Consider the following 26390-nt stretch of genomic DNA (forward strand, 5'->3'; position numbering starts at 1 on the left):
TCTGGCTAATGACTGTGTTTTTTATAGAGACAGGGTTTCGATGTGTTGCCCAGGCTAGTCTTGAACTCCTGGGCTCAAGTGATCCACTCACCTCGGCCTCCTAAAGTGCTAGGGTAACAGGCGTGAGCCACCGTGCCCAGTCAGTAGAAGTATTTATAAATTAAGGTATGTGCATTGTTTTTCTAGACATGATATAATTGTACACTTAATAGACTATAGTATGGTGTAAACATAACTTTTTTTTTTTCTTTTGAGACAGGATCTTGCTCTGTCACCCAGGCTGGAGTGCAGTGGCACCATCTTGGCTCACTGCAACCTCCACCTCCCTGGTTCAAGCGAGTCTCCTGGCTCAGCCTCCTGAGTAGCTGGGACCACAGGCATGTGCCACCATGCCTGGATAATTTTTGTATTTTTAGTAGAGACAAGAGTTTTGCCATGTTGGCCAGGCTGGTCTCAAACTCTTGACCTCAAGTGATCTGCCTGCCTCGGCCTCTAAAAGTGCTGAGATTACAGGCATAAGCCACTGCGCCCAGCCATGAACATAACTTTCATATGCACTGGGAAACCAACAAATTCATGTGACTCGCTTTTTTGCAATATTTGCTTTATTGTGGTGTCAGGAACCACAATATCTCTGAAATATGCATGCAGTTTAATGCTTTGTTTTGGCTAATGGTACTTTTAATATTCCACAGGGGCTTAAAAAATTGTTTAAGTCATTGATACATAGGAAAAGTCGTTTATATCAGAGCTTGTCAGCCACACCACTGAGGTCACTGGGTTTTCAGAATCCTGAGATACTGATTCTCCTGGCCTCTATGGTGGCTGGAGAGCCCAGTTAGTCACCTGGCTGCTTTATCTTTTCACCCTGTGTCATACAAATATTAAAATAATCTTTATTTGTCATGAATGTGAAAAGGCAAGGGATCTCTGAATTAGAAACCAATTCTCTAGTTTCATTATGTTTAGATGCCTCTTTTGGTTGCAGTGCACTTTTCAGCCTCGGGGTATTCAGTAGCTTTGTTCTGCATTGTCAATCAATCATGTAGCAAATATTTATTGAGAGTCCATCCCTAGTTGGATAGTGTGAGAGATACATGAGCTAATGTTAAAAATTTGGCTTTTGCCTTCAAGGAACTGATAGTGTAGTTAAGGGACATCAGAATTATTTAGGAAACAATCAGAAAAGAACATGAAGAAATGGCCGATGAAATGCTAGATTATTTGGTACACATGATAATCACTATGAGAAATCAGAAAAGCATGGGAGTGGACATAGAGAAGACTTTATAAAAGAAGCAAAAAGTGTGTCCAATCTTAAAAAATGAGTAGCATTTGAAGAAGTAAGACATGCCAAGGAGGATATTTTAGGCAAAAAGATAGGTATGAAGAGATCTTTAAAAGCTACGGACTGGGAAACCAAAAACTGAACTTTGCAGGGGCAGTAAGAAAAGTGGTATCACCAGAATTAACATTCATACTGAGGACTAGTATGACACTGGATAGGTAGCTTAGGGCTAATTTATGGAGGTCTTAAGTAACAAGCATAGAAGTTGAGATGTGATGGGTAATAGTTCATAATTCAGCATAGGTTCTTATGGAGGCAAGTAACATAATTAAAATAGTGTTTTATAAATGGCAATCCCACAATAAAAAAGGAAAAAGATGGGATAAAAAGGAAAAAAGAGAGATATTGGAGTTATGTGGACTAAATAGGAGGGTCCTGCAATAGTCCAGTCATGATATGAAAAGTCATACCCATCTGAACTAAGTTCTTGGATATGGAGATGGTGACATCAATTTGAGGATGATAGGTCAAAAAGCACTGGTTAACTGAGTTTGTATGATTAGAGTCACCATACATTGGAAGAGGAGGTTGTTCTCTTTTGTTAATGTGAGAAAGGAAGAGGACAGAGATGAAAATCTTTCACTTCCTGTTAACTGTTTGTATCTTTGATGGTGACTGTGGGGAGTTAGGAGACATGTTCAAAAGTAATTAACAGGACTTGGGTCTGAGTGGTTATTGGGAAAGTAAAGTGAATAGTCACTTTAAAGTTTGTTACCTTTGTATTTTTGTTTTTAGCCACCTAAACGTTATCTGAATTTAATAAATGGCATTTTACTAAAAATATAAATATTACAGAAATACCAATCTGAAGAAAAAAATTAAAGTTAAATCTTGATCTTAAATATGTCCCAGAGAGGAGGTAGAGCTTGCAGTGAGCCAAGATCGCGCCACTGCACTCCAGCCTGGGCGACAGAGCGAGACTCTGTCTCAAAAAAAAAAAAACGTCCCAGAGAGGCTGGGTGCAGTGGTTCATGCCTGTAATCTTAGCACTTTGGGAGGCTGAGGCAGGTGCATCACAGCCTGGGCCACATGGTGAAACCCCATCTCTACAAAAATACAAAAATTAGCTGGGCATGGTGGCATGTACCTTTAGTCCCAGCTACTCGGGAGGCTGAGGTGGGAGGATCGCTTGAGCCCAGAAGGCTGAGATTGCAGTGAGCAGAGATCATGCCACTGCTCTCTAGCCTGGGTAACAGAGCCAGATCCTGTCTCAAAAAAATAAAATAAGCCCCAGAGAATGCCAAAACCCCATATTATGTTAGCATCATATATTTAACTTGTGTTTTCAAATAGTTGGATTTATTTTTAGACAGTTGGATTTTAATGTATCAAAAATGCAGGAAAGGAAACAACAGATGTAAGATTATAAGATTCTGAGGAGGCCGGGCGCGGTGGCTCACGCCTGTAATCCCAGCACGTTGGGAGGCCGAGGTGGGCGGATCACGACGTCAGGAGATGGAGACCATCCTGGCTAACACGGTGAAACCCCGTCTCTACTAAAAATACAAAAAATTAGCCGGGCGTGGTGGCGGGCGCCTGTAGTCCCAGCTACTCAGGAGGCTGAGGGAGGAGAATGGCGTGAACCCGGGAGGCGGAGCTTGCAGTGAGCCAAGATCGCGCCACTGCACTCCAGCCTGGGTGACAGAGCGAGACTCCGTCTCAAAAAAAAAAAAAAAAAAAAAAAAAAGATTCTGAGGAATAACTGAACATAAAATAAGCAAGAAAAAATATAAGTAAAAATTTTAATTTAGAATAAAACCCTGAAATAGAAATTTTTTTTTTGAGACGGAGTCTCACTCTGTCATCTAGGCTGGAGTGCAGTGGCACGATCTCCACTCACTGCAAGCTCCGCCTCCCGGGTTCATGCCATTCTCCTGCCTCAGCCTCCGGAGTAGCTGGGACTACAGGCACCCGCCACCACGCCCGACTAATTTTTTGTATTTTTTGTAGAGATGGGGTTTCACCATGTTAGCCAGGATGGTCTCGATCTCCTGACCTCGTGATCCACCTGCCTCGGCCTCCCAAAGTGCTGGGATTACAGGCGCGAGCCACCGCGCCCGGCCCTGAAATGGAAATTTAAAAAATACCAAGAAGAAGGCAATAGAACTAATTGACATTGTATAAATTGGGTTTGACTAATTTCTGAGTATTAGTTGTAATGTCTATATAATATATTTACTCGGGTTACATTATATTTGATGGCTGTTGTGGCCCACTAGCATATTAAATTTCCGGAGTTTATTTGTATTTTTAAATATATGCTGTTAGGTAAAAATCATGTAAGACACTTAGATAAAAGATAATACCAACTTTTCTTATAATGTTCTGACATCTGAATAATATAGGTATGCCCTCCAATAAAATCTATACTTTCCTTCTTATTTATTCAACACATATGTAATGAGTGCCTGCTCTGTACTGTGTTACTCATCCTTTCTTCCTGGTCTTCACTCTGCAGTTTTATGGACACCTGAACACTGTTGACACTTAAGGTGGTAAACTTTCATTAGTGGATATAGACCCTGTGTATGTTATCAATATATCTTTAGGAACTGAAAAAGATTTAACAACCCAGACCTAGACTAATATTTTTTCTCCTTGCTTGAAGACTTCATCTTTGCAAGGCTTTCTTGTGAATTAAGCCTCTGTAGTCCTGTTTCAAGAAGTAGACAGCTTTTGTATCTCACTACACCAAGAATTCTAGGTACTTAGTAGGCCCTCACTAAATCTGCAAATGATTGATAAATACTGTTCCACTGGATTTTGATTTGTTTCTTTTTGAACATTTAATGGACTCCCTAAAAGAGCCGTCTTACTTCTGAACTTGGTGAACTTGTGTTTGGTTATTGAATTAGTTTGCATGAGTCTTTGGGGACAATGGCAGAAAAACTTTGAAATTTCATCAGTTTATCCATTGTGGATTTAGTTTAGTATATTTCTCTGTCAGATCAGCAAATCTCGTTTTCAAAGGAAGGTAAAATCTAGCGTGTTAGGGAAGGAATTTTAAAGCATTGTCTTTTTATGATTACACTAACACCCTCCTGTCTTCTATTTTTTAGGAAATATTCTGCTGTACGTAGAGATGGCTCTTTCCATTATGTCCACAGTACTCCCTTTGGCAACTATTCGTTCATCTGTGTAGATGCCACTGTAAATCCAGGGCCTAAGAGACCCTATAATTTCTTTGGAATTTTAGATAAGGTGCAGTAAAAATCTTACTTCCCTTTGTAGCTTACTTATTTTTTCATGGATACATGTGGATCACTTAAAGTCATCAAAAGTAAACTAGTTGTTATCTAGGAATGCTTGAGAGAAATTTAACTTGGTTACAGGTATGGCTAGAAGTTACTGGCTATTTCAGCACTATTTTTGCTATCCTTTTTCTTGTCCCAAAATCTGAGAACGAAGTACCTCACACTTTATGGAGTAAACATTTATTAAATAGGCACTGAGTACAGGATGCACTTTGCAAGGTACAGGACATACAGCTTTGTGTGGTTTATTCCTAAGTTCCCACAATTGCCAATTCTAACTAGTGTTTATTTTTTGAGACGGAGTTTTGCTCTGTCGCCCAGGCTGGAGTGCAGTGGTGTGATTTCAGTTCACTGCAACCTCCACATCCCAGGCTCAAGCAACTCTTGTGCCTCAGCCTCCCAAGTAGCTAAGATTATAGGCACGTGCCACCACGCCCAGCTAATTTTTGCATTTTTAGTAGGGGGGGTGGTTTCGCCATGTTGGCCAGGGTGGTCTCGAACTCCTGATCTCAAGTGATCCACCTGCCTCAGCCTCCCAAAGTGCTGGGATTACAGGCATGAGCCACTGTGCCCAGCTGGTATATATTTTTTTTTAACAAGAGAAGGATGACTATTGAAATCAATAAGTTTATTTTCAAGTATTTTGACAAGGCTAGGTGATTGCTGGATTTAAACTGTGTGGAAAGTCTCATTTGAGAACCTCTTATTATTTCTTGGTACAGTAAATGCCAACTCATTATTTAATAAGTATATGCCCCTAAGTAAGACATATGTGCTCATATGAAAGAATACAAAAGTGATAAGATCAAGTTCTTAGACTCAGAGTATTTAATCTAGTGGTGAGGTATAAGACCAGTATAGAAATAAATATAATAAAGAGCAGAATTTGCTAAATTAGAACTAAGAGGTTCAGGGTTATACAAGAGTTCGAAAGAATGTGAAATCAAGTGAACAGAATATTGTCAAATGCATTGTGTTACTTTAGGCATTTTATTTAATTAGGTTCTATTTTGTTTCTTATCTATCAAGTGTCTTTAGTCAGGGTTGATGAACTTATATTAAATCCCATTCCTTAGTATAGTGTTTTTAAAGGTAGAATTCAAGGATCATGTACATGAAAACCAACTGGAGTGTTACAAAATGCAGATTCCCTTGCCTTGCCCCAGACTTATCAAATTAAAAACCCTGAGGGTAGATCCCAGAAATGTATTGCTGTAAGCACCTTACATATAATATTAATGCATATTTACATATGTACCAGTTATTTTTTGAAATCAACTTTTGAGGCATGATTTGAGTACTATAAAATACCCTCATTTTAAATGTTTGAAGAGTTTTGACAAATGTATATATTGGTATAACTGTCACCACAGTTAAGACATAAAACATTTCCATCATCCTAAAGTCTTGTCATCCTTGTACAGTCTGTCTTCTCTTCCTAGGGAATCACTGATTGGTTTTCTATCAGTATAGATTCATTTTGTTTGTTCTAAAATTTTGTATAAATGAAATCATACAGTATGTACTCTTGGGTCTGGCTTCTTTTGCTCAGTATAATGTTTCTGAGATCCATCCACATGATTATGTGTATCAGTAGTTCTTTCCTTTCTATTGCTGATTACTATTCCATCGTGTGGATGTATTACAACTTGTTGATGGTTTCTAGTTTTTGGCTATTATCAGAGCTGTTATAAACATTTAGGTAGAAGTCTTTCCATGATATTATTTTAGGAGTTTAGTTTCCATATCCTCTTTATTAATCGTAAAGTGTTATACAAAGCTGTAAAGATTAGTGATGACTTCATTTCGCAGTTTCCTTATCTATTAAAAGAGGATAATACCTACCCTACCTATTGCAGAGTTATTTTTAGTATCAAATGAAATATAATGTGTGTGAAAACAATTTGAAACTTACAGAGGTCCATAGAGGTCATTAACTAGTAAGGTTTAAGGCCTAGACACATATAATAATTATTATAAATCTTCAGAGGAGTTTTCTAATCTGTTGACATTAGATTTTAGCCTGAGCCCTAATTTAAGATTCTTCCATTTTTCTCCCATTTCAGAAAAAGATGGAGGAGCTCTTATTACTGGCCAAGGAAAGCAGTCAGAGCAACCATACAATTTGGTTTGGACACTTTACAACATCCACTATTCTTTCTCCATCACCAGGAATCCGGTCAATAATGAGGTGAGACAATCTTCCAAAATCAGAATTAATTTGTCTTTAGTTTTTTTATTTTGCTGTTACCTATTCTGCTTTTCTGGCAAGACATTTTTATTAGTTTGGCCTCACGAGTTATCTTTGTTCATTTATTTCATTTATTTTTCATTGGTTAGTTCGGCTATAGCTTATTTGTGTGGACATCTCCATACACTTGGTGGACTGATGCCTGTTTTGCACACTCGTCACTTCCAGGGCACTTTGGAACTTGAGGTGGGAGACTGGAAGGATAACAGGAGGTAAGGGAACCTCCCCACAGAATAAAACTTATACACATAAATTTTGCCAAAGCAATGATAGTTTTCTTACTGATATCATGGGTGATCACAGTTAAAGAAAAACTTGTGATATTTCTGTTTTTTTAAAGTAATATATGTCTCTGCAATCTTTGTCATTTTGCGGAAACCCTGTCATAGCAGTGACGTTTACTATCACTATGTTACATTGGATTTTCAAGATATGTCCATTAGGAATTGGACTCAAACTCTAGTGTGCACAAGAATTATGGAGGAGCTTATGAAAAATAAAAATTTTCAGGCGCTACCTCTAGAGATTTTGATTGTGTTGGTCTGGATTAGGGTCCAACAAATTACATTTTTTTTTTTTTTTTGAGACAGAGTCATGTTCAGCTGCCCAGAGTAGCTGAGAATACAGGCACCCGCCATCATGCTCAGCTAATTTTTGTATTTTAGTAGAGACGGGGTTTCACCATGTTTGCCAGGCTAGTCTTGAACTCCTGAGCTCAGGTGATCCACCCGCCTCGGCCTCCCAAAGTACTAGGATTACTTTTAGCAGAGACAGGGTTTTAAAATGAAAACAACTTTAATTTCTTTGAAATTATAGAAATAAATGTTTAATGCTAGGCACGGTGGCTTACGCCTATAATCCCAGCACTTTGGGAAGCCAAGGTTGGGGGATCACCTGCGGTCAGGAGTTCGAGACCAGCCTGGCCAACATGGTGAAACCCTGTCTCTGCTAAACCCTTTTTCTGCCTTTTTTAAAAGCCCTCTGGGTGGTGTATGCACGACAATTTGAGAAATACTAGGACTAGAAGTGTCATTTTTTTCTGCCTGAATTTTGTATCTACCATACTGGTTATTGCTACAAGATGGTAGTGATTTAAGTTCTTCAAATAGATGATAGTTGGCTTTTTTAAGGTTACAGTCTCTCTAAGAGAAAATATGTTTAGCAAAAGCAAGTAGTGTAGTTAAATATATGTTTTTTTCTTTTTTAAAAGAAGTATTTAAGTGAAATAGTTTATCAAGTTTTGAGGAGTATCATCTTATTGTTTAACTATTACAGTTATTTAATTTACACAAACCCTATGCTCTCAGATAATAGGTACTCAACAAAGATTTGTTGAACTGAATATGTTATCTTTTTATTTTTAACTACTTCCATTAATTAAAAAGGAACTTTACATCTTGGAAGGTACTTCCTCATTTTGGTTGACTTTTTAGAAACTGTATGAGTTATGCTTGAAACGTGTAATTATTTGGCAACTATAATTACTTTGAGCTAAGAGTTGTCTGTTCATGGCTGTGAGGCTGTGGGCTGGGCTATGATTGCTTTTTGTGAGATAGTCTTACTAAGCCTTGACCAGCTTCTTTATTTCTTCTAAGTGCTCCAGTTACAAGTTGTGATGTTAATTATGAAGCCATTTCCTTTCTCTCTCCACCAGCTTTCCTGTGTTCCAACCCTGGGGTTTTATTTGGAGTATACTCCAGATAAAAGGACCTAAACTTTACCTGCCCTTATAAACACTTAAATTGTGTTAGTTACAATAGAATAATTTTAAAAAACAGTATATTGGAAATATTAGGCTAGGCCTTGTTGTAGATGCAGATAAATCCAGAAATATCAGTGGCTTAACACAAAGGTTTTTCATTTGTATAAATTCAATATGAGTCAGAACAACTCTTATCCATGGGATGAGTCAGTAATTCAGACTTTCTCCATCTTAAAATTCCTATTTCGACATGTCAATTCCAGGGCAGGGAAGAGAGCAAGGAGAACTCATACACACTTTTAAGTACTTTGGACCACAGGCATGATATGTGTCACTTCTGTTCACAGCCCATTGGCCAAAACTACTCACATGGTCCCAACCTGATACCAGGAGACTGGGAAATTCAGGGGAATGTGTAAAGAATTTCTTGAACACTATTGTTTCTGCCATAGTGAATCATTTCTTTTTTTAGTTCTAAAAGTTAGAAAATATAAAACTTTGGTTATTCTTTAATGAATATTTTATACCTTTTGTTATTGCATTTGGAAAATGAAAACAACTTTAATTTCTTTGAAATTATAGAAATAAATGTTTAATGCTAGGCACGGTGGCTTATGCCTATAATCCCAGCACTTTGGGAAGCCAAGGTTGGGGGATCACCTGCGGTCAGGAGTTCGAGACCAGCCTGGCCAACATAGTGAAACCTTGTCTCTGCTAAAAATAGCCGGGCGTGGTGGCAGGCACCTGTAATCCCAGCTACTTGGGAGGCTGAGGCAGAGGTTGCAGTGAGCCGAGATTGTGCCACTGCACTCCAGCCTGGGTGACAGAGTGAGACTCCATCTCAAAAATAAGAAAAAAAAAAAAAAAAAGAAAGGTTTAAAAGAAGCATGAAAGATTTCTAATTTTGTTCATATCAACCATTTTAATATTTTATGTAGCATTGTTGATGGGAAGAAGAATGTCAAGTATTAGGGTTATAATAAATGTTTTAGGTTCAAAATTGTCTTAAAGTACAGGAATAAGATGAGTTACTTCAACAAGTATTTATTTAAAAATTAAAGAGTACATGCCATGTACCAGGTGTTGTTCAAGAGCACAGTTGAATCCATTGCCCAGTCAGAGGCAGTTATGTGACAAATGTGAAGGATAAAGTGATGGGGTAAGGGAGGAAAGAAAGAAAATATCACTTAATCTGTATTCAAATTAATCATGTAAAAAAGTCCTAGTTATGTATTTTTATATTTGTTCTGTATATTACCTTCATGACCTCTTACAATGTGAAGTGACTAAATTACCTTATCATTATCTGGTCTCTAGGTACCGGATTTTTGCTTTTGATCATGACCTCTTTAGCTTTGCAGATTTGATCTTTGGCAAGTGGCCTGTGGTTCTTATCACCAATCCTAAATCACTCCTTTATAGTTGTGGTAAACATGAACCACTAGAAAGACTTCTTCACTCAACACACATCCGGTATGTAGCAATTTTTCAGAATTTACTTTCAGTTTGATAATGATGGAGAATAAGTCATTGTGATTGCATTCCCATGTGAAAGCTATGAGATGCCCCATTTTAGTTTTCTCAACAACCTAAACATTATATATAGATTGCTTACTGTTTTGTTCCCATTAAGTTAAAAAGTATATCATTTTTTTAAGCTGATGAAATTTTAAAAACCATTCAGAAATCCATAATTCTACCATTATTATTTTTGTTTTATTTTATTCCAGCCTTTTTATTTGCATGCTTTTACATTGCTATAAGCATAATGTACACATTCCTTTATAGTCTACTTTTTAAAATTTGCATTATATATCAAATTTTTTTCATTTTGTTATGTAGCCTTCTAAGAAAGCAAAAGCTATATATATAATCCTTATGGAATTGAAAATTCAGTTGGCAAGTGAATTTGTTTTGTTTTGTTTTGTTTTGATTTTCGACAGAGTCTTGCTTTGTTGCTTGGCCTGCAGTGCAGTGGCCTGATGATCTTGGCTCACTGCAACCACCGCCTCCCAAGTTCAAGCTTTTCTCATGCCTCAGCCTCTGGAGTAGCTGAGATTACAGGTGTGTGCCACCACGCCTGGCTAATTTTTGTATTTTTAGTAGAGAGAGGGTTTCACCGTGTTGGCCAGGCTGGCCTCGAACTCCTGACCTCAAGGGATCCGCTCTCCTCCGCCTCCCCAAGTGCTGGGATTACAGGCTTGAACCACCATGCCTGGCCGTGAATTTGATTATATAGATTAATAGAATCCAAATGGGATGTTAACATTCATTTTGCAAAGAGACATATAACTTCTTTCAAATTTAAGAGCACTTTTTAAAATATACTTTTACAATTTATTTTGAAAAGTAATACAACAGAACAACTTTTGGAAAATAGGGTAATGGGATTTTAAGTATGTTTTTCTCCACTTCTAATAGAACTATTATTAGCACTTCTGAGTATTTCTTCTCAGGCATTCTCTCTTAAGATGTTTTTATATCATTATAATCGTAAGGCACAGTCTATTCTAATTCCTGATTTGTTTTCTTTCAGCACAAAGAATGTACCGCAGTTTTTCTAACCATTTTCATATCTCATTGGTGAACTTTTAAGGTTTTTCTTAATTGTGGATGAATATCTGGTACATATATATTCTTCCTTCACTTGAATAATTTAAGAAAGAGTTCTAGAAGTGGGATTCTAGGTGAAAGAGTTTGAATTCTTTTATGACTGTTGATAAAAATTGCCCAATCTCTTTTTTTTTGGAGCTAAAATCACTATTTTTAATTATGGTAAGCATGATTAAACAAAGTACACATAGCATAAAATGTACCATTTTAACCATTTTTAAGTGTACTGTTCAGTAGCATTAAGTTTGCTTTAAGTTTACATTGTTGTAAATTATCATTATCCATTTCCAGAACATTTATCATTTTCTAAAACTGAAACTTTTACCCATTAAACAATAACTTCCTATTCTTCCCTCTCCCACAGCCCCTGGCAGCCACCAATCTACTTTCTGTCTCTATGAATTTGACTACTCTAGCTAACTCATATAAGTGGAACCATTCAATATTTATACTTTTGTGACTGGCTTATTTTCATTTAACATGATGTCTTCAAGGTTTATACATGTTGTGGCATATGTGAGAATTTCCCTCCTTTTAAAGGCTGAATAATATTCCATTGCACATTGTGTGTATATATATATATATACACACACACACACATATGTATACACACATATGTATACACACATACACACATACCACATTTCGTTTATGTGTTCAGCGGACACTTGGGTTGCTTCTAACTTTTGGCTATATTGAATAATGCTTCTATGAATATGAGTGTACAGATATCTGTTCAAGTCCCTGCTGTCACTTCTTTTAGATATATATCCAGAAGTGGAATTGCTGGATCATATGGTAATTATCTGTTTAATTTTTTAAGGAGCTGCCATACTGTTTTCCATGGTGGCTGCACCATTTTACACTCCCACCAGCAGTGTATCAGGTATCCAATTACTTTCAACAGCAGATGCTAATTTATAATATTACCAAGCAATATGAGTGCCAAATTCACAGTACTCTTATTATTATTGGGTATTATATTTTAAAAAGTATTTACTAATTAACTTGTAAAAAATGGTACCAAGATATTTACATTTATTGTTTTCATCACTAATGAAATGTAACGCACATGTGTCAGTCAGGTTTTTTGGTGGGAGCTGGATATCAGGTTTAGGTGTCATAGTCTCTGAAAGGGCTTGGTAGCCTAGTCCTGGTTATAACCCTGTTTCTTTGGGACAGACACCCTGGTACCAAATGAGTAGATGGTAGGCTTGACATTGGATTAACACAATGAGATTTCCACCCTATATTATTTTCCTAAGAGAAAAATCAGTACTTCTGGAGTTTCTTCAGAAAGAACTTTGAATCTACCTTACCTAGACTTGTCAAAAGAAAATTGATTTTTCTTTCTAAAAAGTAAAAGAATAGTTCCGAATTTCTTACCAGTTCAGTTTTGCTAATTGTCCAACTCCAGAAGCCACCATTCAGAAAGAAACCAGATCATATGAATAGTGGCTCCTGCCGTTGTACAATATGATGGTTCTGCCTATACGTATATATCTGCAAGTTACAATAAGGTTATTCTCCTTTACAAAAACAATGACAAACTCAAACCATGTGTTTTATATATGCTCTCATTTTAGAGTCTTGGCCTTTTCCTTATCCTCCATTACTTCTGTCACAGTTAAGATTGATGGAGTTCATTTAGGCCAGGCTGTTCATGTGTCTGGTCCCATTTTTGTACTGAAGTGGAATCCTAGAAACTACAATAGTGGGACACATAACATAGAAGTAATCGTCCAGGTAAGTTAGCAATTTATATTTACTATGTAAATGATTAAGCTGTAGCCACAATGAATTCTGGTTTGGAATTTTTTAGTCAATTGGTAATGAAACCATGTTTAAAAAAAAATTGGGGGCCGGGCATGGTGGCTCGCGCCTGTAATCCCAGAACTTTGGGAGGCCAAGGCAGGTGGATCACCTAAGCACAGGAGTTCGAGACCAGCCTGGGCAAAACAGTGAAACCCTGTCTTTACAAAAAAATACAAAAATTGGCTGGGCACGGTGGCATGTGCCTGTAGTCCCAGCTACTCAGGAGGCTGAGGCAGGAGAATCCACTTGAGCCCAGGAGGTAGAGGTTGCAGTAAGCTGAGATTGCACCACTGCACTCCAGCCTGGGCAACAGAGCCAGACTCTGTCTCAAAATAAACAAAAAAAGTGAAAAAATTTGGGCTGAGGCTGGAGGATCACTTGAGGCCAGTAGTTGGAGACCAGCCAGGGTAACATAGTGAGACCGCATCTCAACAAAAAAATAAAAGTTAGCTGGGCATGCTGGCGTGCATCTGTAGTCCTAGCTACTTGGGAGGCTGAGATGAAAGGATCGCTTGAGCCCAGGAGTTCAAGGTTATAGTGAGCTCTGATCGTGCCAGTGCACTCTAGCCTGAGTAACAAAGCGAGACCCTATCTCAAAAAATAAAATAAATAAATAAATAAATTGAATACACTGTATTTAGTATATTCTGAAAATGGGCACTTGGAATAATTCTAATATTAGATTAAAAACTAGGCAGAGGAGAAGAGGAGTGGCCATAGACTCCCTTTTTTTAGCCCTAGGAAATCATTCTTTTATTTTCTTCCAACTTTGCCCAGAATCCTTTCATAATAGGGGCAAATTCCCCAGTACACCCAAAGGTAATAGAATAAGTCAGAAAACATGTATTATGTATCCATGTCTTTGACTGCTGTCTCTAATTGTAGGACAATTGTGTCATTATTTGAAAGCTTCAGGACACAGAATTTTCAGTGCATCAGAGGCACTTTTTTGTTAGAGGAATAAGCATTGTTAGCATATGCAGTACCAGTTTGCCTTTTCTTATTCTGATTCAATTTAGGGCATTTAATTTATTAGCACCTGCCACAGTAGAAAGTAATAATCATTACCAAAATAGAGCAGTTTCATTAAACTCTTAAGGTGATAAGCTGTGCTCAGAAATTAGTTTCTTACACACACACACACACACACCTGTCAATTTCTGCAACTTTATGATTTGATGACAGTTGTTAACTATTTAATCTTCTAATATTAAGACTTAATTTGAAACACCAAATAATTTTTCAGAAAACGTATGTAGTTATTTTCATTATCTTTTTTATCCCCCCTACAGAGACAGGTTGAGCAGGAAGAAACTATTTACTGAGCTCCGTCTAAGGAGATGCTAGGCACTTAGAATTTTTTACTCAATCCACAAAACAATCCTTTGTTGGGGGTAGTTTTACCCTTGGTTTGTAAATGGAGAAACTTGTACATCTGCACAAAAGAAGACACTCTGCTACGCCACCCATCTTTAAAATGTTCTGTGTAGAAGGAAGAAAAAACTTACAGAAGAAGTAGAAGGAGAGGTAGCTGGGGATGAACCCTTAAGGTCTTTCATATTAGAAGAAGTTGGATCATTTTAAAGAGACTTGAAGGTTCATGTGCACCTAGAATAAACTATTCCCTGTCTTTACAGTCACTACAGTCTGGAGTGCCTCAGAACCCCAGTGTATTATTTTCTTAATAAGATATACATACAACTTCTGTAGTTTTATGAAGAAAAAAAAACCATAGCTTATATTCCTTGAAATATTTCTGGCTGCTTAGTTGAATCCTTAGTAAAAATGTAAAATCACATACTTTTTGTATGTTTAACATTTCTTACAACAGTATCGAGGTATAATTTATACATAATAACATAATAAACCCTGTATATTTAAAGTATACAATTTGGTGAGTTTTGACATATGTATACATCCTTGAAGTCGTCGCCTACAAGCAATATGATACGTTTCCCTCAAAAGTTTTCTTGTATCCTTTGCAATCTGTTTTCCTTACATCCTCATTCTCAGGCAAGGACTGATCTGTTTTCTGTTTTCTTATATGTATAACTTTAAACAACTTACTGAGTATTAAATAGGGAACCTGGTCCCCTCATTAATTTATGGGAAAGTTCTGTCCTTTTAAATACAGTAAACTTTAGATAAGTCAGATTTGAAACTCAAAATCTGTGGGAGAAGACATTTGTTTATTATCTAATATTTTACCTACTCATTGTATTTATTGAATATCTATAGGTTCCCCGCAGTCTAGTAGCAACTAGACCTTTAGATCAATTTTCAATGTGGGTCCTGGGCTAGTGGCATCAATATCATCTGGGAACTTGTTAGAAATGGAAATTCTCAGATCTCATCCGAACCCTACTGAATCAGAAACTTTGGAGATAGGACCTAGCAATCTAGTTTAACAATCTCTCCAGGTGATTCTGATGTCCACTAAAGTTTGAGTACCTGTAGTTTAGGATTATTGTGCCTACTTTGCCAATTTAAAGAGTAGACCCTAGAAAGGTCTAATCTCAAACATTAGAGAAATCTAGATTCCTGCTTTAAAACAATAACATAGTTTAATATAAGCACATTTTGAGCAATAAAAGCTTTAAAAACACAAACGTTAAGTTCTTATTGTTATTTTTAAAGTTTTTTTATAATGGGAAAATTTTAAATATACAAAAGAGATTTTATTATAATGAACTCCCATGTATCCATCAGCCAGTCTCAACAATTATCAACTCATGATCAATCTTGTTCCTTCTTTATCCCTATCTCCCCTCCCTGCACCATGATATCATTTCATCTGTAAATATGTCAATATGTATCAGTAAAAGATAAGGACTATTTTTTAAAAACTTAACCATGATACCATATCATACCTGGAAGACTAACAGTAGCTCCATAATATCAAACTACCCAGCTAATGTTCGGTTATCCCAATATGTCACATAGATAGATAGACAGGCAGATAGATAGATAAATAGATATGTATATTTTCATTTGGTTGGTTCAAATTGGAATCCAATCAAGGCTCATACATTCTATTTAACCGACTTGTCTCTTTCGTCTCTTTTACTGTATAGATTGTCTCCCTTACCTCCTCCCTCTTTTTTTTCCCCCTTAAAATGTATTTGTTTTGGAAACTGAATCTTTGGTCCTGTGGAGTTCCCTGTTTTCTGGATTTTTGCTGTTTACATCCCTGTGGTATCATTTAACATGTTCCCCTGTCCCCTTCCCCCTTAGTTTCTATAATTCGTAGTTAGATTTAGAGGTTTCATCAGATTTACATCTGTTTGTTTTTTGGCAAGAGTACTTTATCTGGTTTTTTATGCTTTTAACAGGATGCACATAATCTTTGGTTGTCTCTCTTTCTATAATGTTAAGATGGATCAGTGTATTCAGCTGTTGATAGCCTTATCCACTGGTGTGCTGGTAAATATTTAGTAACCAGCTTGGGGCAAGTTACGGGGGTCAAGGAGAGGGGATCCTGATTTGCAGCATTTCCCTGATTTGTACTAATCCCCATAATATAAATATTTCTACCATGGCTGGTTTTAAGCTACCAATGCCATGCTAAGTGGCCTGCAAAATTGCTGAAAACTTAACAGTTGGCTCTTGTGAGCAGTCAAGCCAGCTCCAGCACACTGCTGGCTCATCCCTCCATTATCTTTTCACCTAAGAGTTTTTAGTAGCCATTGATGATACTTACCTAAATCCATTTTTTTCATTAGAGTTATAAAATGGTGACATTCACATTTTCTTTCCTTATTATAGGAATATTAATTAGAACAGTCCTATGAAGAAAAAATTATCTCATCTATTTGGTACCCAGATATAGAGTTCACACAGAAAATGCAAGATAAATTATTCTTTCCCCATTGCCCCTTTACTAAACCAGTTTTCAGAATAATGAGTTGGTTCTTTAGTATCTGCCAAAGGTGACTGAGTCTTTTACATTTAGTATTATTATAAATTCAAAGTTTAAAAAATATATTGATGTATAAAAAAATACTTGACGTATTTCAGTCCATTGCATTTATTCTTTTCCATGCTCAAATTGTTCCACCTTTGGCTAGTGGAAGCCTCTTCATGTTGACTACTAAGCCCTTTGACACAATCCCAGTAGTCTTTGTTCATTTTCTTACTTTCTGATTTGACAAGATATTCCAAGCTTTTCTTATGCATTTTTTTCTTTAAAAAAATTTTTTTTAAAGTTTTACTTTTTGTGAGTACATAGTAGGTGTATATATCTATGGGTTACATGAGGTGTTTTGATACAGGCATGCAATGCATAACAATCACATCATGGAAAATGGAGTATCCACCCTCTCAAGCATTTGTCCTTGTTTTACAAACAGTCCAATTACACTCTTTTAGTTATTTTTAAAAGTAAAATGAAGTTATTATTGACTCTAGTCACTCTGTTGTGCTATCAAACAGTAGGTCTTATTCGTTCTTTTTATGTTTTTTGTACTGATTAACCATCCCCACCTCCCTCCCAAAGCCCCCTTACTACTACCCTTTCTAGCCTCTGGTAATCATCCTTCTACTCTCTGTGTCCATGAGTTAAATTGTTTTGATATTTGGATCCCACAAGTAAGTGAGAACATGCGATGTTTGTCTTTCTGTCCCTGGCTTATTTTACTTAACATAGTGATCTCCAGTTCCATCCATGTTGTTGCAAGTGACAGGATCTTATTCTTTTTTGATGGCTGAATAGTACTCTATTATGTATATGTACCTCATTTTCTTTATCCATTCATCTGTTGATGGACACTTAGGTTGCTTCCAAATCTTATTGTGAACAGTGCTGCAACAAACATGGGAGTGCAGATATTTCTTCTTGTACACTTCCTATTCAAGAACTGGAATGAGCTGTTTCCCTAAAGAGCACTGGTTTCTTGTAGTGAGAAATACTATTTTGAGACCACAACCTGGGCACCAGCCTAGGTAGCTCATTACTGTTAGCTTTGTTGTTATTTCTAGGCCTTTTTAGGGAACAGAGGGAAATACAAATTTTTCTTTTAAAGGGAAAATACATGTGAGTGCATGCTAATATTTACTATTTAAATGTAGAATTATAGGTTTTAAGCTTTTTTTTTTGTTTTTTTGACAGAGTCTCACTCTGTCACCCAGGCTGGAGTGCGGTGGCGTGATCTTGACTCACTGCAAGCTCTTCTTCCTGGGTTCAAGCAATTCTCCTCCTCAGCCCCCTGAGTAGCTAGGATTACAGGTGTGTACCACCATGCCTGGCTAATTTTTGTATTTTTAGTAGAGATAGGGTTTCACTATGTTGGCCAGGCTGGTCTTGAACTCCTGGCCTCAAGTGATCCACCTGCCTCAGCCTCCCAAAGTGCTGGGATTACAGGTGTGAGCCACCTTGCCTGGCCTAAGAAATATTATTAAAAGTACTTATAAGGCCAGCACTTTGGGAGGCCAATGCAGGAAGACTGCTTGAGGCCAGGAGTTCGAGACCAGCTTGGGCAACATAGCAAGACTCCATCTCTAAAATAAATTTAAATATTAGCCAGGCATAGTGGTGTGTGCCTATAGTCCCGCAGCTGTATCAGGAAGATCACTTGACCACAGAAGATGAAAGCTGCAGTGAGCTATGATTGCACCACTGCACACCAGCCTGGACAACAGAGAGAAACCTTGAAAAACAACAACAATAACAACAACAACAAAGTGTAGTTATTAGAAACCGATTCTTATTTTAATTTAGAACATTATAAATATTTCCATGTACATGAAAGTTACTTTTCTTCTGTGGTTATTACTAGGATTCTGCTGGAAGAAGTAAGAGTGTTCACCACATATTTTCTTTTCAAGAGAATAATCATCTCAGTTTTGATCCCCTGGCATCATTTATTCTCCGTACTGATCACTACATCATGGTAAGTGAATTCAATTAAACATTACATATGTTAAATGCAGAGTCCTAAATAATATACAGTAGTCCTCCCTTATCCATGGTTTCACTTTCCATGGTTTCAGTTACCCAAGGTCATCCATGGTCTGAAAATATTATATATAATAAGATATTTTGAGAGATAGAGACCATAGTCCTGTAACCTTTATTATAGTATATTGTTACAATTGTTCTATTTTATTATTGTTGTCAATCTACTGTGCCTCATTTATAAATTAAACTTTATCATAGGTATGTATTTATAGGAAAAAACAATATATATAGGGTTTGGTACTATTTGTGTTTTCAGGCATCCACTGGGGGGGGGCTTGGAATGTATCCCCTGTGGATAAAGGGGGACTACTGTAAACATATGACAAGAAAGTTGAATCTTACAAAATTAAAGGTGAGTTATTTGTCTAGAAGAATAAAATGCTTTTAAGTTGATTTGAATTAAAAGAAGCAGAGGCATGGATGAGTCATTTGGGATGCTATAAATCCAGGATAACTAAGGGAATTATAACTAAGGATATTAGTTATCATATCGAAGGGAATTATAGCTAAGGATGCTATAAAACCAGGATAACTAAGGGAATTATAGGGACTATGCTAACTTGGGTTAAGTTTAAAGAACATTTCTTTCCACATCAATAATATATGCTCAGTGTAGAAAACTTGGAAAATTTAGAAATAGATAAAGTGAAATCAGCCACACATCTTTCTTTTATCACACTATCCATTATAACCATTGTATTTGTCATTATGATACTCTAATTTTTCTCTCTTATATACACATGCATATACATATATATATATATATATATATATATATATATATATTTTTTTTTTTTTTTTTTCTGGAGACAGAGTTTTGCTCTTGTTTCCCAGGCTGGAGTGCAATGGTGCCATCTCGGCTCACTGCAACCTCCACCTCCTGGGTTCAAGTGATTCTCCTGCCTCAGCCTCCTGAGTAGCTGGGATGACAGGCGCCCGCCACCACGCCCAGCTAATTTTTTGTATTTTTTTAGTAGAGATGAGGTTTCACTGTTGGCCAGGCTGGTCTCGAACTCCTGACCTCAGGCAATCCACCCGCCTCAGCCTCCCAAAGTGCTGGGATTACAGGCATGAGCCACCATGCCCAGCTTGTATATGTATTTTTTTGTATATGTATTTTAACATAAAATACTATTATACCTTTATTCTCTTTTGCTGTCTGATTTTTTTCCACTGAGGAATTTGTCTTGACTATTTTCTCTTATCAATTTATATTATAACATATTAGCTGCATCATATTGCCATAGATACGCCTTAATTTTTATTTTATTTTATTTTTTTTGAGACAGAGTCTTGCTCTGTCACCCAGGCTGGAGTACAGTGGTGCGATCTTGGCTCCCTGCAACCTCTGCCTCCTGGATTCAAGTGATTCTCCTGCCTCAGCCTCCTGAGTAGCTGGGACTACAGGTGCCCCCCACCACGTCCAGCTTTTTTTTTTTTTTTTTCAGTAGAGATGGGGTTTTTCCATATTGGCCAGGCTGGTCTTGAACTCCTGACCTCAAGTGATCCATCCGCCTCGGCCTCCCAAAGTGCTGGGACTACAGGCGTGAGCCACTGCCCCGGCCCTTTTTTTTTTTTTTTTTTTTTTGTTGTTGTTGTTGTTGAGCTAGAGTCTCGCTCTGTCTCCCAGGTTGGAGTGCAATGGCATGATCCCAGCTCACTGCAACTTCTGCCTCCTGGGTTCAAGTAATTCTCTTACCTCAGTCTCCTGAGTAGCCAGGATTACCAGCGCCCACCACCATGCCCGGCTAATTTTTGTATTTTTAGTAGAGACGGGGTTTCGCCATGTTGGTCAGGCTGGTCTTGAACTCCTGACTTCAGGTGATCCACCCACCTCAGCCTCCCAAAGTGTTGGGATTACAGCGGTAAGCCACCGCACCTGGCTGCCTTAATTTTTTTAATCACTTCTCTATTGTTGGACATTTAAGTCGTTTCTAATTTGCCCCTCTACTGTATAAATAATGCTTGTAACTAAGTTTTTGCATATATCTCTAATATAGTTTCTTGGGATAAATTTCTAGAAGTGAATTTCTGGATCAAAGGGTGGGCACACTATTTTATATACTTTACTATTTCTATATATAATTACATAAATTATTTATTATTTATAACCGTCATTATTTTTTTCCTATCCTCACTCATTAAAATATAAGCCCCATGAGGGCTTATATTTTGGTATGCTTGGCACATAGTAGGCCCTCAATAAATATTTCTTAAATGAGTAAATGGGTATTTTTTTAGTTTTTAATATACACTGTTAAATTGTCTTTTAGAGAAGCTATGGTAATTTATACTGTAGTTCCCTCAGATCTCATTTATCCTGGGTGTTAGTGTAAAATAAAAATAAAAAAAAGAAATACACTAAAATTTTCAGAAGAAAACTTAAACCTTCGTTAATTTCACCTCCCAGAGATAGGTTTAGTGTTTATTCTCACGGACTTAAAATGTGAGATCATTATTATTTTAATTTACTTTTGTTACTTGTATGATTTTTTCAAACATATTATTAATAAGCATTTGCATCTCATTATTACAAAATTTTTAAATCATTTGTTATTTTTTCTTTTGCGGATTTTTAACAGTCACCTAAATTAGGCTTGGGGAATTTTGATGTTCAAGTGAATAACCTGGATGTTATTAAAATACGGTTCTGGGGCCAGGCTCGGTGGCTCAAGCCTGTAATCCCAGCACTTTGGGAGGCTGAGGTGGGCAGATCACGAGGTCAGGAGATCAAGACCATCCTGGCTAACATGGTGAAACCCCGTCTCTACTAAAAATACAAAAAATTAGCTGGGCGTGGTGGTGGGCACCTGTAGTCCCAGCTACTCGGGAGGCTGAGGCAGGAGAATGGCGTGAACCCGGGAGGTGGAGCTTGTAGTGAGCCGAGATGGTGCCACTGCACTTCAGCCTGGGTGACAGAGCAAGACTCCATCTCAAAAAAAAAAAAAAAAAAAAATACAGGTTGTGGTTTAGCAATTCTGAGAAGGGGACTGAGATTCTGCATTCCTAACAGACTTGAATGGATTCCAATGATGGTCCGGGGATCATACTTTGAGAAACAAGCACCCAGGTCATATGTCACTATTGTGAATTCATCTCCAGGTGAATGACTTCTTGAGAAGAAAGCAAAAGAAAACAGTCTATGTTCACTCAGCCTGCAGTGTAGTCTATACTGTTTTTTTATTCTTACACAACTTCAAAACAAAGTATCCTTCTCCCAGTACAATGAAAGTGGACTATTTTAATTTGATTGCTTAATATAATTGTATAAAATTACTTAGCTTCAATATTGGTCTAAGTATGTAAATTCAGAAAGAGCAATGCTGAAGCAATTTATAATTTTCTTTATTGGCGGACCAGATGTTTGATTCCATCTCTTAAAGGCTCCATCTCTTAAAAAGAAAAGACTTAAAGATTCCATCTCTTAAAAAAACTGATGTTGTGGTTATTATTTTTGATAGGTTTATCTTTTAGTCTTCTTACTCAAGATATGAGTGGTTTACCTACCACAATTACAGTGTCAGAGTATTCTATATTAGGCTGTATATTTACTGTTGCCAGTGAATTTTATACCTTCAGATGATCTCTTTTTTCTTTTCTTTCTTTCTTTTTTTTTTGAGATGGGGTCCTCCCAAGTAGCTGAGACTACAGGCACATGCCAGTACAACCACCTAATTTTTACATTTTTTTTTGTAGAGACGGGGTCTCACTTTGTTGCCTAGACTGGTCTTGAACTCCTGGCTTCAAGCAATCCTCCTGCCTCGGCCGCCCAAAATGTTGGAATTACAGGCGTGAATCACTGTGCCCAGCCTTCTCATTGCTCATTAACATCCTTTTCTTTCAGACTGAAGAACTTCCTTTAGCGTTTCTTATAGGACAGGTCTGGTGTTGATGAAATCCCTCAGCTTTGTTTGTTTGGGAAAGTCTTTATTTCTCCTTCATGTTTGAAGGATATTTTTGCTGGACATAATATTCTAAGATAAAATTATTTTCCTTCTGAATATGTCATGCCACTTTCTCCTAGCCTTAAGGTTTCCACTGAGAAGACTGCTGCCAGACATTGGAGCTCCTTTGCATGTTATTTGTTTCTTCTCTCTTGTTGCTTTTAAGATCCTTTCCTTATCATTGCCCGTTGGGAATTTGATTAATAAATGCCGTCAGGTAGTCTTATTTGGGTTAAAACTTCTTGGTGTTCTATGACCTTCTTGTACCTGAATATTGATATATTTCTTTAGGTTAAAAAAAAAGTTCTCTATTATTATTTTTTTGAATAAACTTCCTACTCTGATCTCTCTCTGTACCTCCTCTTTAAGGCCAATAACTCTTAGATTTGTCCTGTTGAGGCTGTTTTCTAGATTTTGTAGGTGTGCTTCATTCTTTTTTTTTTTTCCTTTTTTTCTCCTCTGTCTGTGTATTTTCATATAGATGGTCTTTAAGCTCACTAATTCTTTCTTCTATTTGATAAGTTCTGCCCTTGAGAAATTCTGATGCATTTGTCAGTTTGTCAGTTTAATCTTTCAGCTTCAGAATTTCTGCTTTGATTTTTAAAAATTATTGTAATGTCTTCATTAAATTTCTGTGATAGGAGGCTGAGTGTGGTGGCTCACGCCTGTAATCCCAGCACTCTGGGAGGCCGAGGTGGGTGGATCACGAGGTCGGGAGACAGAGACCATCCTGGCTAACAGGTGAAACCCCATCTCTACTAAAAATACAAAAAATTAGCTGGGTGTGGTGGCGGGCACCTGTAGTCTCAGCTAATCGGGAGGCTGAGGCAGGAGAATGGCATGAACCCGGGAGGCGGAGCTTGTAGTGAGCCAAGACTGCGCCACTGCACTCCAGCCTGGGTGACAGAGCAAGACTCCGTCTCAAAAAATAAATAAATAAAATAAAAAATAAATAAATAAATAAATAAATTTCTGTGATAGGAATCTGAATTCCTTTTCTGTGTTTTCATGAAGTTCATTGAGCTTCCTCAAAACAGCTATTTTGAATTCTCTGTCTGAAAGTTCACATATCTCTGTCACTCCAGGAATGGTCTCTGGTGCCTTATTTAGTTCATTTGGTGAGGTCATGTTTTCCTGGATGTTCTTGAGGCTTGTGGATGTTTGTCAATGTCTGGGCCTTGAAGAGTTAGGTATTTATTCTAATCTTTGTAGTCTGGGCTTGTTTGTACTCATCCTCCTTGAGGAGGCTTTCCAGGTATTCAAAGAATTGAGGGTTGTGATCTAAGTCTTTGGTCACTGCAGCCATATCTGTACTAGGGGGTGCCCCAAGCCCAGTAATACTGCAACTCTTGCAGCCTTACGTGGGCTTGGTGGGCTTGGGTAAGAACTGGGAGAATTCTCTTGATTACCAGGCAGAGTCTTTTGTCTTCTTTCCTCACTTTTCCCCAAGCAGAAGAAGCCTCTCTCTCTCTTTGCTGGCCTTCCTCGATATGGGGGAGAGGTGACCACAGTTTGTACCGTTCTGGGTCACACCTGAATTCACCATAGTACTTACTGGGTCTTGTCCAAGGTCTGTGGTGACTACTGCTTAGCTACTGCTGATGTTTATTCAAGGCCCAGGGGCTCTTTAGTCAGCAGATGGTGAATCTTGCCAGGACATGGTCTTTCTCTTCAACACAGCAGGTTTTCTTCTGGCCCAGGCTGAGTCTAGAAATGCCATCCAGGAGTGAGGGCCTGGACTCAGAGGCTTCAGAAATCTGCTTGGTGCTTTATTTTACTGTGGCTGAGCTGGTACCCAGGTGGCAAAACAAAGTTCTCTTTACTTTTCTCTCTTCTTTCCACAAGAGGAAGGAGTCTCTCTTTGAGCTGCACTGCCTGGAGAGTTGGGGGATGGGTGACACAAGTACTCCCCTGGCCACCACAACTGGTGTCTCACTGGGTCGTGTGCACTCCATTTCCACTGGCTCTGAGCCCAGCATAGTACCCAGATTTGCCCAAGGACTGCAGTCCTTGTGGCTTGACTGCCTTTCAAGTTTATTCAGGACCCCAGGGCACTTGTTTAGTCAGCTGGTGCTGGAGATAGCTGGAACTCAGGTTCCTACCACTGGGGCAGAGGATTGCCCTCTGGCAAGGGCCAGCTTAAATGCTCCCTCTGTGGGTGCTGGCAGAATTCTGCCCTGTGTTGTGTTCCCTTGTGACAGCACTGAGTTCCAACGCAAAGTCTCACAGTCATTTTGCTCCCTCCCACAAGTGCACAGATTATCTCTGCCACAGAATGGGGGAAGGGTGGTGTAGGCAATGAAGTACTGTGTTGTCTACCCTTTTTAGTCCCTCTTTCCTTGAATGATGTTAAAACCAGGTACTGTGATCACTCATCTGATTTTTGGTTCTTATGAAAGTGCTTTCTTGTGGGGATAGTTGTTCAATTTGGTGTTCTGAGGGGAAAGGGGTGGATGATTGCTGGAGGGTTCTATTTGGCCATCTTGCTCTACCTCCTCCAAAAGGGGCTTGTTATGAATAACAATAGGTATTCCTTTTACTTTATCACTCTAGAGCTGTTTCAGGAGCCAGAGACAAAATCCAAATGTTATAACAATCTGCTCCTATCCTTGTTATCATTAGAAAATCACAAGGATTTTAGGAGTTCTGACCAGTGGGGACAAAGACCAAAATATGTATTTCCTATATCACAATATCACAGATGCCATTTCCATTTTTGTTAATAAGGCTACTTTAAAAATCTTAACTGAAAGTGTACCCATGTATCTATTTCACATTAACATCTATTTCCCTGCAGGCCCGGGTCCTTTTTGTGCTGATTGTGCTGAGCCAGCTCACCATTCTCATTATTTTTAGATATCGAGGATACCCAGAGCTTAAAGGTTAGTTATGGTTCCTTTTATTCCTATAAGCCTTGTTCATGGAAAAACCAAACTCCGTAAAATATTTTAAAGAGGTTTATTCTAAGCCAATATGAATGACCATGGCCCAGGGAAAACACAAACTCAAGAAGCCTTGAGTAAATGGTCCTGAGGCAGTTGGATTACAGTAGGGATTTATACATTTTATGGAGGCAGGAGTTATAGGAAAAGACATAAATCAATACATGGAAGGTATGCATTGCTTCGGCCCCAAAAGTTGGGATATCTTGAAGTGGGGGCTTACAGGTTATACGGGGATTCAGAGATTCTTTAATTTGCAATTGGTTAAAGGACTGAGGCTCTGTCTAAAACTTGTTGTCAGCAGAAAGGAATGTTTACGTTAAGATAAGGATGCTATGTCAGCCACAATATACTGGGTGAAAAATGACCTGTTTAGCAAGATTGATGTCCTGCAGGCATTAGATCTTGTTTATAATTTGGTATCTTATTGTGACAGAGTCTGTTTTGTCAGTCTTATGATCTCTATTTTAACATTAATGATGGTCTGTTGTTGTGCCCAAACTCTAAAAGGGAGGGAGTATAACAAGGTGTGTCTGACCTCCCTTTCCATCGTGGCTGAGAACTC

At 37.9% G+C, this 26390-nt stretch overlaps 2 protein-coding genes across 13 annotated transcripts in view; one reads left to right on the forward strand and one right to left on the reverse strand.

The window, feature by feature from the left end:
* Positions 1–26390, reverse strand: part of UBR1 (ubiquitin protein ligase E3 component n-recognin 1) — a 228767-nt gene that overhangs the window by 191337 nt on the left and 11040 nt on the right. The window lies entirely within an intron of this gene.
* Positions 1–26390, forward strand: part of TMEM62 (transmembrane protein 62) — a 49082-nt gene that overhangs the window by 10132 nt on the left and 12560 nt on the right. For 5 of the 12 annotated variants that reach the window (XM_054452137.2, XM_054452139.2, XM_063652159.1 and 2 more), the window contains 7 exons: positions 4408–4549; positions 6669–6793; positions 6943–7065; positions 9873–10028; positions 12755–12914; positions 18758–18871; positions 25681–25765. In XM_054452137.2, the coding sequence (XP_054308112.1) occupies positions 4408–4549; positions 6669–6793; positions 6943–7065; positions 9873–10028; positions 12755–12914; positions 18758–18871; positions 25681–25765 (905 nt within the window). Of the gene's footprint in view, positions 1–4407; positions 4550–6668; positions 6794–6942; positions 7066–9872; positions 10029–11991; positions 12055–12754; positions 12915–18757; positions 18872–25680; positions 25766–26390 lie in introns of all 12 variants that reach the window. The other 7 variants (XM_054452136.2, XM_054452138.2, XM_054452142.2 and 4 more) reach the window with 3 other exon arrangements.

Source organism: Pongo pygmaeus, chromosome 16 (assembly GCF_028885625.2).
Source record: "Pongo pygmaeus isolate AG05252 chromosome 16, NHGRI_mPonPyg2-v2.0_pri, whole genome shotgun sequence".
NCBI lineage: Eukaryota > Metazoa > Chordata > Mammalia > Primates > Hominidae > Pongo > Pongo pygmaeus.